General features: G+C 42.5%; 1 protein-coding gene across 2 annotated transcripts in view; it reads left to right on the top strand.

The window, feature by feature from the left end:
* LOC101086051 (signal-regulatory protein beta-1) overlaps positions 1–7209 on the top strand; it is a 48038-nt gene extending 40829 nt beyond the window's left edge. Inside the window, exon 5 of one of the 2 annotated variants that reach the window (XM_045053797.1) lies at positions 6139–7209. In XM_045053797.1, coding sequence (XP_044909732.1) covers positions 6139–6461 — 323 coding nt within the window. In that variant the 3' untranslated portion in view covers positions 6462–7209. The remainder of the gene's footprint in view (positions 1–6138) is intronic. The other variant, XM_045053796.1, reaches the window with a different exon arrangement.
* Positions 7210–16167: the final 8958 nt, after the last annotated feature.

Below are 16167 nucleotides of genomic sequence, written 5' to 3'. Positions count from 1 at the left end.
TCATGATCTCGCGGTCGGTGAGTTCAAGCCCCGTGTCGGGCTCTGTGCTGACAGCTCAGAGCCTGGAGACTGTTTTGGATTCTGTGTCTCCCTCTCTCTCTGCCCCTCCCCTGTTCATGCTCTGTCTCTCTCTGCCTCAAAAATAAATAAACGTTAAAAAAAAAATTTTTTTAATTACAGTGGAAATTAGAAAATACAGTAAAACCTTGGATCGCGAGTAACTTGGCTCTGTGAGGGTCCCTCAAGACAAGCAAACATTTCCAATAAATTTTAACTTGATAAGTGAGCAGTGTTTTGCCATGTGACTAGTCTGTGGCACCAAACGTCACATGATCACAACTGAGCCAATGGTTCTCTCTCCCTCTCTCTCTCTCTCTCTCTCGCTCTTGCTCTCGCTCTTGCTCTCTCGCTCTCTTGCTGAGGGATTGTGGGTGATCATCAATGCTACATCACATTTCCAAGAAATCCTCAAAAGGAGGCGAAAGCAAGTGTCACTGGACAGGTTCCTTGTTAAGTTAGTTGCACAAAAAAAAAAAGATTCCGTTGAACCGATAGCAGTGATTCCATTAGTGATCATGAAAGTTGTCCTACACAATAACCCTCCTCTCTTGCCTCCCTCACACAGGACACAAAGGTTTTCAAAGGTAAGTGCAGGTTAAACTGTTTATTTTTCTTTATATTTTCTTTATTATTTTGTATTATATTACAGTATTGTAATTTTTATATGAATATTTTTGGGTTGTGGAACAAATCATCTGAGTTTCCATTATTTCTTACGGGGAAATTCATTTTGATATACAAGTGCTTTGGATTACAAGCATGTTTCCAGAACGAATTATGCTCCCAAACCAAGGTTTTACTGTACTCTGAACTACATAATAATGAAACCTCAAACTTGAGGCATGAAGCTACCACTGTACTTAGAGGAAATTACAGTCCTAAATGCCTGTATTAGGAAAGACAAAAGACTGAAAACCGTAACAGAAGCATCCACCTCAAGAATTTAACAAAACAGGGGCGCCTGGGTGGCTCGGTCGGTTAAGCGTCTGACTTCGGCTCAGGTCATGATCTCACGGTCCGTGAGTTCGAGCCCCCCGTCGGGCTCTGTGCTGACAGCTCGGAGCCTGGAGCCCGTTTCAGATTCTGTGTCTCCCTCTCTCTCTGCCCCTCCCCTGTTCATGCTCTGTCTCTCTCTGTCTCAAAAATAAATAAACGTTAAAAAAAAAAATTAAACAACATATCGGAAGATAAATGAACGAACGGCTCCAAGTCTCCTAACGATTTAAGAGAAGATTACAAACTGTTTGAGACCCTCTTTTGGAAAAGGTGTCTGACTTCCAATTTCCATTCTCTATAGAACAGGAACAGATCATTCCTGTATTGACACGCGTAAAACACATCACATTTCCTGTTCTTCTGATGTTGTCAATTCAATACCAATTCTCCAGCCACATGAGTTGTGAGCTTGGAGTGTATTAAGTAACCTTAAATCTCTCACAGTGGAAGGCTTCAACAAGTATGGATGCTAGAAAAATGCTGCTCCCTTTGATGTGTCAACTGAGCACATCACAGTTCTTGTTACATTGATTCCAACATAATATAGTGGACACTATCACAAAATAGCATCATTTAAATTTTTTTTTCACTTTCTAATATCCGTCACAATTAATTTGTGTGCATTGATTTGTACCTAGCAAGCTTGTTAAATTTTCATGCTATTTTTACAAATGCTTTATGGATTCTTTTTTACTTTCTTGATGAGTAATGATGGAATACAGTAATAATAAAAGTTCAGTGTATTCCATCCCATTCTTACACCTTTTATATCGCTTCATGACTTAATCAGCATCATAGAAGCTCTGATAAAACATTAAATTGAAGTTGTGGTAGCAAGATTATATTAATGCAAAGCTTCCAGTGTTTCACATTGAGTATGATGTTTGCTGTATATTTTTTGAATTTATTTTCAAGAGAGAGAGAGAGAGAAACAGAGTGCAAGCAGGGGGAGAGGCAGAGGGAGAGGGAGACAGAATCCGAAGCAGGCTCCAGGCTCTAAGCTGTCAGCACAGAACCCGACGCGGGGCCCGAACTCACAAACCATGAGATCATGACCTGAGCGGAAGTCGGATGCTTAACAACCAAGCCACCCAGGAGCCCCTATAATTTTAAAATTAAGATGAACCGTATGACAGTGCTAATATTCTACCATTTTGCACTGGACAAAAACAGTAATTGCATATGGTTCAATTTAACAGATCATCAAATCATTCACTTCTATTTTCACTTTGCAAAGAATTTTTAAAGACGGATATGGATATTTTAATGTTCTCCCGTATCTGTTGAGACGATCATACCGTTTCTATCGTCTTTCAGTTTGTAAATGTGATGAACTGTATGATTTGATATTCTAATATTAATTTAATTCTCCATTCCTGGAATAAAACTAACGTGGTGACAGTGCATTATTTCATTTGCCAAAGTTTTGTTTGGGATTTTTACATCTATAACTCATAAGTGAGAATGATCTGTTTTCCTTCTTCGTGTTATCCCTGCTGGAGTTTGTTATTGAGGGTATGCTGGCTTCAAAAAATGAGTTGGGAAATATACCTTGTTTTCCTATTTCTCTAGAAAAGCTTGTGTAAGATTGAAATTATTTCCCTTGAATGTTTGGTAGATATTGCCTGTGAATTCAGATCTAGATCTGAAGTTTTCATTATAAGAAGCATTTTTTTTTTATTTTTTTTCAACGTTTATTTATTTTTGGGACAGAGAGAGACAGAGCATGAACGGGGGAGGGGCAGAGAGAGAGGGAGACGCAGAATCGGAAACAGGCTCCAGGCTCTGAGCCATCAGCCCAGAGCCCGACGCGGGGCTCGAACTCGCGGACCGCGAGATCGTGACCTGGCTGAAGTCGGACGCTTAACCGACTGCGCCACCCAGGCGCCCCAAGAAGCATTTTTTTTAAATCACTAAATCAGTATCTTTTATGGTTTGGGGACTCCATGTGTCCTATTCTTATGCAGCTTTGATAAGTGGCATTTTCCAGGTAGTTTCCATTTCTTCTAAATTTTACATCTTATATTGGCAAAGCTGTTCGTGATATTCTCTCTTCATCATTTTAACATCTGCATGATCTATAGTAATGCCCCCTTTTCACTCCTGACACTGACTACATTCCCCTCCCTCTCTCTCTCTTCCTTCCTCCCTCTCCCTTACCTCATTCCTCTCTCTCCCTTTCTTACCGTCCTTACCAGAGGATTATAACATTCAAAGAACTAACTTTTGGTTTTGTCAAGCATGTCTCTTTCATGCATGTCTCTTTCACGCTCATTTCCTGTTACATTAACTTCTACTCTTACATTTATTATTTCCTTTCTCTCCCCGATTTATGGCATGCCTTTAAATTTTGTTTATGGTGTTTCTTATCATATGCAATGTTTATCCTTGTTACAGTCACCGTTATAAGCCTTTACAGTCGACTTTACAAATCTGAATCAGTTTTTTTTTTTAAGGATCTTATCTTAAATTCGTTCCCATCCCAAAGACATAAAGATATTCTTTTTTTTTTTTTTCCTCCTAACAGTTTTATCAAGTTTTAGACGTAAGAATTTAATCTGTTTGGAATTTATTTCTTGTTGTTCAGTGAGAGTTATAAAAAGGTAATTTCCGGGGCGCCTGGGTGGCGCAGCCGGTTAAGCGTCCGACTTCAGCCAGGTCACGATCTCGCGGTCTGTGAGTTCGAGCCCCGCGTCGGGCTCTGGGCTGATGGCTCAGAGCCTGGAGCCTGTTTCCGATTCTGTGTCTCCCTCTCTCTCTGCCCCTCGCCCGTTCATGCTCTGTCTCTCTCTGTCCCAAAAAAAATAAATAAACGTTGAAAAAAAATTTAAAAAAAAAAAAAAAGGTAATTTCCCCCAACACCACATGTTGCCTGGCTCACTCTCTTTTCTCACCAATCCCCAAATTCCCATGTATGTGTGGGTTTTCCAACCCATTACTCTTTTAGTCAACAGACTGACTTGTGTGCTCTGTGTATGTTACATTTTTTCCTCTTTTCCAATCGTTATTAATTCATTACTTGTTTCACTGCATTGACCAGGATTGCCAGTATAGAGTTGAACAGCGCAGTGAGAGTGGGTGCCCTGTTTGTCATGTTCAAGGACACTTTTGTGAAGTTGCACATCACAGATGATATGCCGTTTTAGGATTTTGGTAGATACATATCAGGTTAAGAAAGCTCCTTTCTATTCGTAGCTGTCTAAACCTTATTAAATGAGAATGAGTAGTAGAACTCATCAATACCAAAAGTGAGAAAGACAGAGTAAGGTGGCTTCTGCACACAGAAACAATGTGGCCTGAGGAAAGAGCATAAGCTATGTGATCAGAGAAACGTACATTCCAGTTCTGGTTCTGCAAATAGTTAGTGTATTCCTTGCCTCTGCCAGCCTCCATCTCCTTGTTTAAAGAATGAACATTACCATACTTAATCATGGAGTTGCCAGAATTAAGATTATATGAAGCACAGCCAAAGCAATCTTGAAAAAGAAAACAAAGCAGGAGGCATCACAATCCCAGACTTCAAGCTATACTACAAAGCTGTAATCATCAAGACAGTATGATACTGGCACAATAACAGACACTCAGATCAATGGAATAGAATAGAGAACCCAGAAATGGACCCACAAACACATGGGCAACTAATCTTTGGCAAAGCAGGAAAGAATATCCAATGGAATAAAGACAGTCTCTTCAGCAAGTGGTGCTGGGAAAACTGGACAGCGACATGCAGAAGAATAAACTTGGACCACTTTCTTATACCATACACAAAAATAAACTCAAAATGATGAAAGACCTCAATGTAAGAGAGGAAGCCATCAAAATCCTCGAGGAGAAAGCAGGCAAAAACCTCTTAGATCTTGGCCGCAGCAGCTTCTTACTCAACACATCTCCGGAGGCAAGGGAAACAAAAGCAAAAATGAAACTATTGGGACCTCATCAAGACAAAAGGCCTCTGTACAGCAAAGGAAACAATCGGGAAAACTAAAAGGCAACCGACGGAATGGGAGAAGATATTTGCAAATGACGTATCAGATAAAGGGTTAGTATCCAAAATCTACAAAGAACTTATCAAACTCAACACCCAAAAAACAAATAATCCAGTGAAGAAATGGCCAAAAGACATGAACAGACACTTCTCGAAAGAAGACATCCAGATGGCCAACCGACACATGAAAAAATGTTCAACATCACCCATCATCAGGGAAATACAAATTAAAACCACAATGAGATACCACCTCACACCTGTCAGAATGGCTAACATTAACAACGCAGGCAACAACAGATGTTGGCGAGGATGCAGAGAAAGAGGATCTCTTTTGCACTGCTGGTGGGAATGCAAGCTGGTGCAGCCACTCTGGAAAACAGTATGGAGGTTCCTCAAAAAAACTAAATAGAACTACCTATGACTCAGCAATTGCACTACTAGGCATTTATCCAAGGGATACAGGTGTGCTGTTTCGAAGGGGCACATGCACCCCCATGTTTATAGCAGCACTATCAACAATAGCCAAAGTATGGAAAGAGCCCAAATGTCCATCGATGGATGAATGAATAAAGAAGATGTAGTGTGTGTATATATATATATATATATATATATATATATATATATATATATATATATACAATGGAGTATTACTCGGCAATCAAGAAGAGTGAAATCTTGCCATTTGCAATGACATGGATGGAACTGGAGGGTATTATGCTAAGTGAAATGAGTCGGTCAGAGAAAGACAATAACCACATAACTTCACTCATATGAGGACTTTAAGACACAAATCAGATGAACATAAGGGAAGGGAAACAAAAATAATATAAAAACAGTGAGAGGGACAAAACAGAAGAGACTCATAAATATGGAGAACAAACTGAGGGTTGCTGGAGGGGTTGTGGGAGGGGGGATGGGCTAAATGGGTAAGGGGCATTAAGGAATCTACTGAAATCATTGCTTCACTATATACTAACTAATTTGGATGTAAATTTTAAAAAATAAAAAATAAAGTTAAAAAAAAAAGATTATATGAAGCACATACAATACTGCCCGGCTTAGCAACATTAACTGTATATTATTCTCCCTTCTTGTAGCCCCACCCTCTCTGCCTGTGGTAATAGGTCCCTTGGAAAGGGCCCAAATGGGGCGAACTGTGAATTACAGCTGTATGTCCTATGGCGGCTTTCCCAAAAACATCACCCTGAAGCGGCTCAGAAATGGGAAGGAAATTTCATCCCTCCAGACACACGTCGTCCAGATGAGGGACAGCAATTCCTACAAAATCGCCAGTACCACTGAGGGAGCCCTGACTCTACAGGACTTCCACTCTTATGTCAGCTGTGATGGGAATCACCTAAGCTTACATTATGCTCTTCAGGGGAATGCCGATTTGTCTAAGACTATACTAGGTAGGTGACACCACGTGGGGCCAGGCTGTGACCTAGCTTCGGAAAACAGTTCTCCCCAAATTTACTCTGGTGAATAAGTCTAAATAAGAATAGCACCTACCATGTGCAAGGAATTGTCACATGCTAAGTAGGTGCTAAGTAAACAGCCACTGAGTAATAAGCAAGGTGAATCTTATTGTTTCACGGGGTCTGAGCCTTTGTCCTATGCTATTTCAGTCCTATGCTTTGTCCTATGCTATTTCACCCAACATGACTATTTTTGAACACCCCATCTCAAAGAACAAGGTAAATGTCACCTGCAAGGCAAAGAAGTTCTATCCCCATGGCATACAGCTGACCTGGCTGAAGAATGGACATGTGTCCCAGACAGATAAGACCTTGACCCCTACCATGAGCAGAGATGGACTATACGCTGTGCACAGCTCGATCCTGGTGAACAGAACTAACCAAGGGGCTATGCTCACCTGCCAGGCAGAACAAGATGGGCGGCAGGAGGCCGCTGCAAAAATGACATTTTGGGTTTCTGTTTATCTGGATAAGTCTGAGAAGTAGCCAATGGCAAGACCTCCATGACTTACTGAAAGAGGCACCATCATCTTTCCTTCAAAATTTCTTTTCAAAACCATGAGCTTTTAAGTTGTAAAAATAAAGCCTGCTCCTTCCCTCACTCCATCTCTCCCATACACACATCCGAACAATCCAGATTTATATAAATATACAGATCAGAAGCTAAATATCTATTAGAAGTCAAGTGCCTGCAAGCCAACTCCCCAGAGAGATCTCCTATTTATGATGTGCTGGGCATCCTTTTAGGTCTCATGCATCCACAAAGTGTGTTTCAGGACGTAGGTGATGGGAGGACTAGGTAATGTCTGAGATCCCTAAGCTAGGGAAGTCTGTGTTCCCTTGAATGACCTCTTCGTTCTCCCAAGAATGGCTTCTTGCCAGGGGGCCTTTTAGTATTTCCTCAGATCCTGTTGAGCCCAAGTCCCATGCTGAGCGGGGGAGCCTTGAAAATCTCCCAACAGAAACGTGTCTATATTCCGTTTACTACCCGTGTAGACAAACATTCCTGTGCCTGTGTCGTTATTCTCCTAGTCCCCCTCTGGAGGTCTGGAGATCCTGTCCTTTCTTGCCCTAAAGAGGCAGCAATGATCAGCATAGTGTTTCACAGACATGATTTGGACTCTTCACTGCTTTGTGACCCTGCAAAGTTTCCTAAAATTTCTGAGCCTGAGTTTTCTCACCAACCTGCAGAAAATAATACCCAAGTCCTAGGACTATGCTGAGGAGTAAACAAGGCAGTGCAAGATGATTGAATGACTAAGGCTGCCTGCCCCTCCTTTTTTCTCACCCAGCAGTGGGAGATGTGTGTGTATTTGCCCGGGTTGCTGCCTCAGGTTTGTTTCTGTGCCAGGCAGAGTACAGGACAGGACAAACAGTTGTCACCAATGATGGGAAAGTGAAGACACTGGAATATGGACTCCCATGCCCTCCGATGGCTTGGGGGCCCACCCTTCCTTTTGTGGCCCTCCACCTGTGCCGCAAGGTACTGCTGGTAATGGAGGTCTCAACCCTCCATTCTGCAGGAAGCAGAGGACCAGATTGTAAGTGGAGACGAGGCTCAGGGAGGTAAGACAAGGTCGTGGCCACAGCCTGACCCAGGTGCACGCTAAGGTCAGGAGTCGTCAGTCCAAGAGCCCTGAGGTCACATGAGGCCGAAGTGCATCTGGAGATAAGAGGGACACACAACTCTCACCTCCCCAGGGATTCCCTGGAACCCTCTTAGAATCTCCATCTCAGGTGTGATAATGGGGGAAATGGGGCCGGATCAAGGGCTTGCGAAAGATGTCTGAGGAATGGTTCGGGGGACTAGGACCCAGAGAGGGGGCAGTGTCTGACCTCACAGGGCTGAACATCGACTCCCTCTACACCTCCCAAGGTGGAGCAAACGCTGGCACAAGTAGATAAGCAGACACTTGCACTGACTGAACAGACACATGGACATGCGTCTGCAGCCACTCCCTTTCCAGCACTGCGGGAACTTCAGTCTCTGTTGCTCCTTCCCTCCTGAGGAACTTGGACTGAGAGGTGCCTTTGAGGTCTGAAGGGCTCCACATGCCCCCACTCACTGGACACCTGCCCCCCACATGCCTGTCCACACCACAGCCCCCAGGGAGGTCTCTGGACAAAACCTGGGGCGGCTGTACAGGAGGCCTTGGCGCGGGGGGGGGGGGGGGATCACACCTCCCTAGGGAGGGAGAACGAAGGGTCCTGAGTCCCATTCTCATGTCTAAATTCTCCTGAGCCTTGCCCATTTCCCACTCAGCCCCAGCCCCAACTTCTCCAGCTCAGGGGGGTGGTTTTGAATCTGTATAAAGGGAAGACACAATTTATAGCATGCTGCATGCTTCTCAACCCTGCTTTTAAAGTACTCTAGCTCTAGCATGCTATATTAGTTTTCCGTTGCTGCATAAAAAAAAAAAAATTACTTTAGGGGCACCGGGGTGGTTCAGTCGGTTAAGCATCCGACTTCCGCTCAGGTCATGATCTCGCAGTTCGTGAGTTCCAGCCCCTCGTGGGGCTCTGTGCTGACAGCTCGGAGCCTGGAGCCTCCTTCGGATTCTGCGTCTCCCTCTCTCTCTGCCCCTCCCCCACTCGTGCTCTGTCTCTTTCTCTCCCAAAAATAAATAAACATTTAAAAAAAATTTTTTTTCATTACTTTAAGCCCAGTGGCTTAAGACAACAAACATTTTCTCACGGCTTATCTCACAAACATTTCTCACAGCCTGGGTCCTCTGGCTCAGGTGAAGTTAGGGTGTCAGCCCCAGCAACTGTCAACTCAAGGCTTGACTGGGGGGAGGGGGGTCTGCTTTCAAGTTCACTTCCTGTTGACAAGACTCAGAGGCTTGCTGGCCACTGACTGAAGACTGATCCATTACCTCATGGATTTCTCCATGGAGCAGCTTACAACATGACAGCTGATCTTCCTTAGGGTAGCCAGAGAGAGAAGATGCACAAGACAGGAGTCACAGAATGTTCGAGACCTAATTTTAGAAGTGACATCCCATCACTTTTGCTGTATTCATTTAAATTTTCTTTTAAGTTTATTTTACTTTGAGAGAGAGAGAGAGCACACAAGCAGGGAAGGAGCAGGGAGAGAGAGAGAGAGAGAGAGAGAGAGAGAGAATCCCAAGCAGGCTCCGTGCTGTCAGCATAGAGCCCAACTGAGGGCTCGATCTCATGAACCATGAGATCATAACCCGGAGCCGAGATCAAGAGTCAGACGCTTAACCAACTAAGCCACCCAGGTGTCCCTGTATTTTATTCATTTAGATCTGAGTCGCTAGGTGCAGCCTTCTCTCAAGGCAGACTGCACATGGATGTGAGTTCCAGGAAGCAGGGATCACTGGGAGATCTTACAGACTGTCCACCACATATGTCAAAAATCTTAGAATGATCCTTGACCACCTTCTTTTTTTTTTTTAATGAAATTTATTGTCAAATTGGTTTCCGTACAACACCCAGTGCTCATCCCAACAGGTGCCCTCCTCAATGCCCATCACCCACTTTCCCCTTCCCCCCACCCCTCATCAACCCTCAGTCTGTTCTCAGTATTTAAGAGTCTCTTAGGTTTGCCTCCTTCCCTCTCTGTAACTTTTTTTTTCTTTTTGTTCTTTTTGTTCCCCCTTCCCCTCCCCCCCTGGTTTTCTGTTGAGTTTCTCAGAATCCACATAAGAGTGAAAACATATGGTATCTGTCTTCCTCTGCCTGACTTATTTCACTTAGCCTCATACCCTCCAGTTCCATCCACATTGCTGCAAGCAGCCAGATTTCATTCTTTCTCATGGCCAAGTAGTATTCCATTGTATATAGAAACCGCCTCTTCTTTTTTTTTTTTTTTTCAACGTTTACCTATTTTTTTTGGGACAGAGAGAGACAGAGCATGAACAGGGGAGGGGCAGAGAGAGAGGGAGACACAGAATCGGAAACAGGCTCCAGGCTCTGAGCCATCAGCCCAGAGCCCGATGCGGAGCTCGAACTCACGGACCGCGAGAGCGTGACCTGGCTGAAGTTGGACACTTAACCGACTGCGCCACCCAGGCGCCCCGAAACCGCTTCTTCTTTACCCATTCGTCAGTTGGTGGACATTGAGGCTCTTTCCATAATTTGATCCTTGATCTTCTTTTCCCTCAGACCTCATGTCCAAGTCATACTCCACATCTTACTGTCTCTATGTTCAAAAAAGACCCAGAATCCCTCACTTCCCACCACCTTCAAGGTACCACCTTGGTCCAAGTTGGTGTCAGCACTCACCTGAATTATTGCTATAGTCCCTCAATTCTGGTGTCCCTGCTCCCACCTATGCACACCTCAGCCTCCTCCCCTCAGGGCAGCAGGGGAGCCCATCACACTCAAACACGGCAGTGCCCGCCCATCTCACAAGAAAGCCAAGGGGAGTCCATGATGGCCTACAGGTGAGCTGCCCCACCCATCTCCTGTCACTTTCCCACTTACATACTCGGCTTTGACCACCGTGGACCCTTGACCTTCACAGTCCTCCCCAGGGTTGTGTGAGCAAATCATAGCAGAACACTTTCCTAACCTGGGCAAAGACACAGACATCAAAATCCAGGAAGCACAGAGGACCCCCATTAGATTCAACAAAAACCGACCATCAACAAGGCATATCATAGTCAAATTCACAAAATACTCAGGCAAGGAGAGAATCATGAAAGCAGCAAGGGAAAGAAAAGTCCTTAACCTACAAGGGAAAGTAGATCAGGTTTATAGCAGACCTATCCACAGAAACTTGGCAGGCCAGAAAGGAGTGGCAGGATATGTCCAATGTGCTGAATCGGAAAAACATTAGCCAAGAATTCTTTATTCAGCAAGGCTGTCATTCAAAATGGAAGGAGAGATTAAAAGTTTCCCAGACAAACAAAAATTAAAGGAGTTGACGACCATTAAACCAGCCCTGCAAGAAATTTTAAGGAGAACTCTCTACTCGAAGCTTAAAAAAAAAAAAAAAAGATCAAAAGCAACAAAGACTAGAAAGGCCCAGAGAACACCATCAGAGACTCCCAACTCTACAGGCAACATAATGGCAATAAATTCATATCTTTCAGTACTCACTCTAAACGTCAATGGACTAAATGCTCCAATCAAAAGACACAGGGTAGGGGTGCCTGGGTGGCTCAGTCGGTTAAGCGTCCAACTTCGGCTCAGGTCATGATCTCGCACTCCGTGAGTTCGAGCCCTGCGTGGGGCTCTGTGCTGACAGCTCAGAGCCTGGAGCCTGTTTCAGATTTTGTGCCTCCCTCTTTCTCTCTCCTCCTCCACTCATGCTCTGTCTCTCTCTTCTCAAAAATAAATAAATGTCAAAAGACATAGGGTAATAGATTTGGTAAGAAAACAAGATCCATCTATACGCTGTTTACAAGAAAAACATTTTAGACCTAAAGACACCTTCAGATTCAAAATAAGGGGATGGGGAACCATCTATCATGCTAATGGTCACCAAAAGAAAGCCATAGTAGCCATACTTATATCAGAAGATAATCTAGATTTTAAAATAAAGACTGTAACAAGTGATGTAGAAGGGCATTATATCATAATTAAGGGGTCTACCCACCAAGAAGATCTAACAACTGAAAACATTTATGCTCCAAACGTAGAGTGCCCAAATATATAAATCAACTAATCACAAACATAAAGAAACTCATTGATAAAAATACCGTAATAGTAGGGGACTTCAACACCCCACTTACAGCAATGGATAGATCAGCTAAACAGAAAATCAACAAGAAAACAATGGCTTTGAATGACACACTGGACCAGATGGACTTAACAAATATATTCAAAACATTTCATCCTAAAGCAGTGGAATACACATTCTTCTCCAGTGCACATTGAACATTCTCCAGAATAGATCACACGCTGGGACACAAATCAGCCCTCAACAAGTACAAAAAGATCGAGATCATACCATGCATATCTTCAGACCACAACGCTATGAAACTTGAAATCAACCACAAGAAAAATTTGGAAAGATAACAAATACTTGGAGACTAAGACCATCATACTAAAGAATGAATGGGCTAACCAAGAAGTGAAAAAGGAAATTAAAAAGTACACGGAAGCCAATGAAAATGATAACACCACAGCCCCAAACCTCTGGGAGGCAGCAAAGACGACCATTAAGAGGAAAGTATATAGCAATCCAGGCCTTCCTAAAGAAGGAAGAAAGGTCTCAGATACATAACCTAACCTTACACCTTAAAGAGCTGGAAAAAGAATAGCAAATAAAACCCAAAACCAGCAGGCAGCAGGTAATAATAAAGATGAGAACAGAAATCAATGCTATTGAGACAAAAACAAAAACAAAACAAACGAACGAACAAAAAACAGTCAAACAGATCAATGAAACCAGAAGCTGGTTCTTTGAAAGAATTAACACAATTGATAAACCACTAGCCAGTTTGATCAAAAAGAAAAAGGAAAGGACCCCAGTAAATAAAATCAAGAATGAAAGAGGAGAGACCACAACCAACACAGCAGAAATAAAAACAATAATAAGAGAATATTATGAGCAACTATATGCCAATAAAATGGGCAATCTGGAAGAAATGGACAAATTCCTAGAAACATATACGCTACCAAAACTGAAACAGGAAGAAATAGAAAATTTGAACAGACCCATAACCAGTAAAGAAACTGAATTAGTAGTCAAAAATCTCCCAAAAAACAAGAGTCCAGGGCCAAGTGGTTTTCCAGGGATATTCTACCAAACATTTAAAGAAGAGTTAACACCTATTCCTTTGAAGCTATTCCAAAAAGTAGAAATGGAAGGAAAACTTCCAAACTCATTCTGTGAAGCCAGGATTACCTTGATTCCAAAACCAGACAAAGACCCCACTAAAAAGGAGAACTAGAGACCAACTTCGCCGATGAACATGCATGCAAAAATCCTCAACAAGATACTAGCCAATGGGATCCAACAATACATTAAAAGAATTATTCACCACGACCAAGTGGGATTTATACCTGGGATGCAGGGCTGGTTCAGTATCTGCAAAACAATCGATATGATACATCATCAATAAAAGAAAGGACAAGAACCACATGATCCTCTCAACAGATGCAGAGAAAGCATTTGACAAAATACAGCATCCTTTCTTGATAAAAGCCCTCAATGAAATAGGGATAGAAGGATCGTACCTCGAGATCATAAAAGCCTTATATGAAAGACCCACCACTAATACCATCCTCAAAGGGGAAAAACTGAGAGCTTTCCCTCCGAGGTCAGGAACACGACAGGGATGTCCACTCTCGCCACCGTTATTCAGCATAGTATTGGAAGCTTTAGTCTCAGCAATCAGACAACACAAAGGAATAAAAGGCATCTGCGGTGCCTGGGTGGCTCAGTCAGTTGAGCGTCCAGCTTCAGCTCAGGTCATGATCTTGCCGTCTGTGAGATCGAGCCCCGCATCGGGCTCAGAGCCTGGAGCCTGCTTCTGATTCTGTGTCTCCCTCGCTCTCTGCCCCTCCCCCACTCATGCTCTGTCTCTGTCTCAGAAATAAATAAACATTAAAAAAAAATTTTTTTAAAGGCATCCAAATTGGCCAGGAGGAAGTCAAACTTTCACTCCTCGCAGATGACATGATGGTCTATATGGAAAACCCAAAAGATTCCACCAAAAACTGCAAGAACTGACCCATGAATTCAGCAAAGTCACAGGATATAAAATCAATGCACAGAAATCGGTTGCATTCCTATACACCAACAATGAAGCAACAGAAAGAGAAATCAAGGAATTGATCCCATTTATAATTGCACCAAAACCCATAAAATACCTAGAAATAAATCTCACCAAAGAGGTGAAAAATCTACACGTTGAAAACTATAGAAAGCTTATGAAAGAAATTGAAGAAGACACACAAAAAAAATGGAAAAAGATTCCATGCTCCTGGAAAGGCAAACAAATATGGTTAAAATGTTAATACTACCCAAAGCAATCTACATATCTGATACAATCCTTATCAAAATAACACCAGCATCCTTCACAGAGCTAGAACAATCCTAAAATTGGGATGGAACCAGGAAAGACCCCGAATAGCCAAAGCAATGTTGAAAAAGAAAACCAAAGCTGGAGGCATCACAATCCTGGACTTCAAAATGATGATTACAAAGCTGTAATCATCAAGACAGTATGGTACTGGCACAAAAACAGACACTCAGACCAAAGGAACAGAATAGAAAACCCAGAAATGGACCCACAAATGTATGGCCAACTAATCTTTGACAAAGCAGGAAAGAATATCCAATGGAACAAAGACAGTCTCTTCAGCAAATGGTGCCGGGAAAACTGGACAGCGACATGCAGAAGAATGAACCTGGACCATTTTTTTACACCCTACACAAAAATAAACTCAAAATGGATGAAAGACCTAAACATAAGACAGGAAGCCATCAAAATCCTAGAGGAGAAAGCGGGCAAAAACCTCTTTGACCTTGGCCTCAGCAACTTCTTACTCAACATGTCTCCAGAGGCAAGGGAAACAAAAGCAAAAATGAACTATGGGACCTCATCAAAATAAAAAGCTTCTGCACAGCAAAGGAAGCAATCAGCAAAACTAAAAGGCAACTGACAGAATGGAAGAAGAACATATCAGATAAAGGGTTAGTATCCAAAATCTACAAAGAACTTATCAAACTCAACACCCAAAAACAAATAATCCAATGAAGAAACGGCCAAAAGACATGAATAGACACTTCTCCAAAGAAGACATCCAGATGGCCAACTGACACATGAAAAAATGTTCCACATCACTCCTCATCAGGGAAATACAAATCAAAACCACAATGAGATACCACTTCACACCTGTCAGAATGGCTAACATTAACAACACAGGCAACAACAGATGTTGGCGAGGATGCAGAGAAAGAGGATCTCTTTTGCACTGCTGGTGGGAATGCAAACTGGTGCAGCCACTCTGGAAAACAGTATGGAGGTTCCTCAAAAAACTAAAAATAGAATGACCCTATGACCCAGCAATTGCACTACTAGGCATTTATCCACGGGATACAGTTGTGCTGTTTCAAAGGGACACATGCACCCCCATGTTTATAGCATCCACATAGCCAAAGTATGGAAAGAGCCCAAATGTCCATCGATGGATGAATGGATAAAGAAGATGTGGTATATATATACAATGGAGTATTACTCGGCAATCAAAAAGAGTGAAATCTTGCCATTTGCAATGACGTGGATGGAACTGGAGGGTATTATGCTAAGTGAAATGAGTCAGTCAGAGAAAGACAAATATCATACGGCTTCACTCATATGAGGAGTTTAAGACACAAATCAGATGAACATAAGGGAAGGGAAACAAAAATAATATAAAAACTGGGAGGGGGACAAAACAGAAGAGACTTTTAAATATGGAGAACAAACAGAGGGTTGCTGGAGGGGTTGTGGGAGGGGGGATGGGCTAAATGGGTAAGGAGCATTAAGGAATCTGCTCCTAAAATCATTGTTGCACCATATGCTAAATAACTTAGATGGAAATTAAAAAATAGATTTTTAAAAAAGAACTTTGGTTACTTTTTTCAATGTAAAACAGTTGGAAATTAAAAACTTTTCTCTACAAGCCACTTGTTTCTCACATTCAAAAGCCTTAGCTCTATAGTCTACTGCTTTGGCTTTGAGT

The sequence above is a fragment of the Felis catus genome, chromosome A3 (genome assembly GCF_018350175.1).
Source record: "Felis catus isolate Fca126 chromosome A3, F.catus_Fca126_mat1.0, whole genome shotgun sequence".
Lineage (NCBI taxonomy): Eukaryota > Metazoa > Chordata > Mammalia > Carnivora > Felidae > Felis > Felis catus.
The sequence above is the reverse complement of the archived record's forward strand: the minus strand, read 5'-3'. Positions and strand labels throughout refer to the sequence as shown.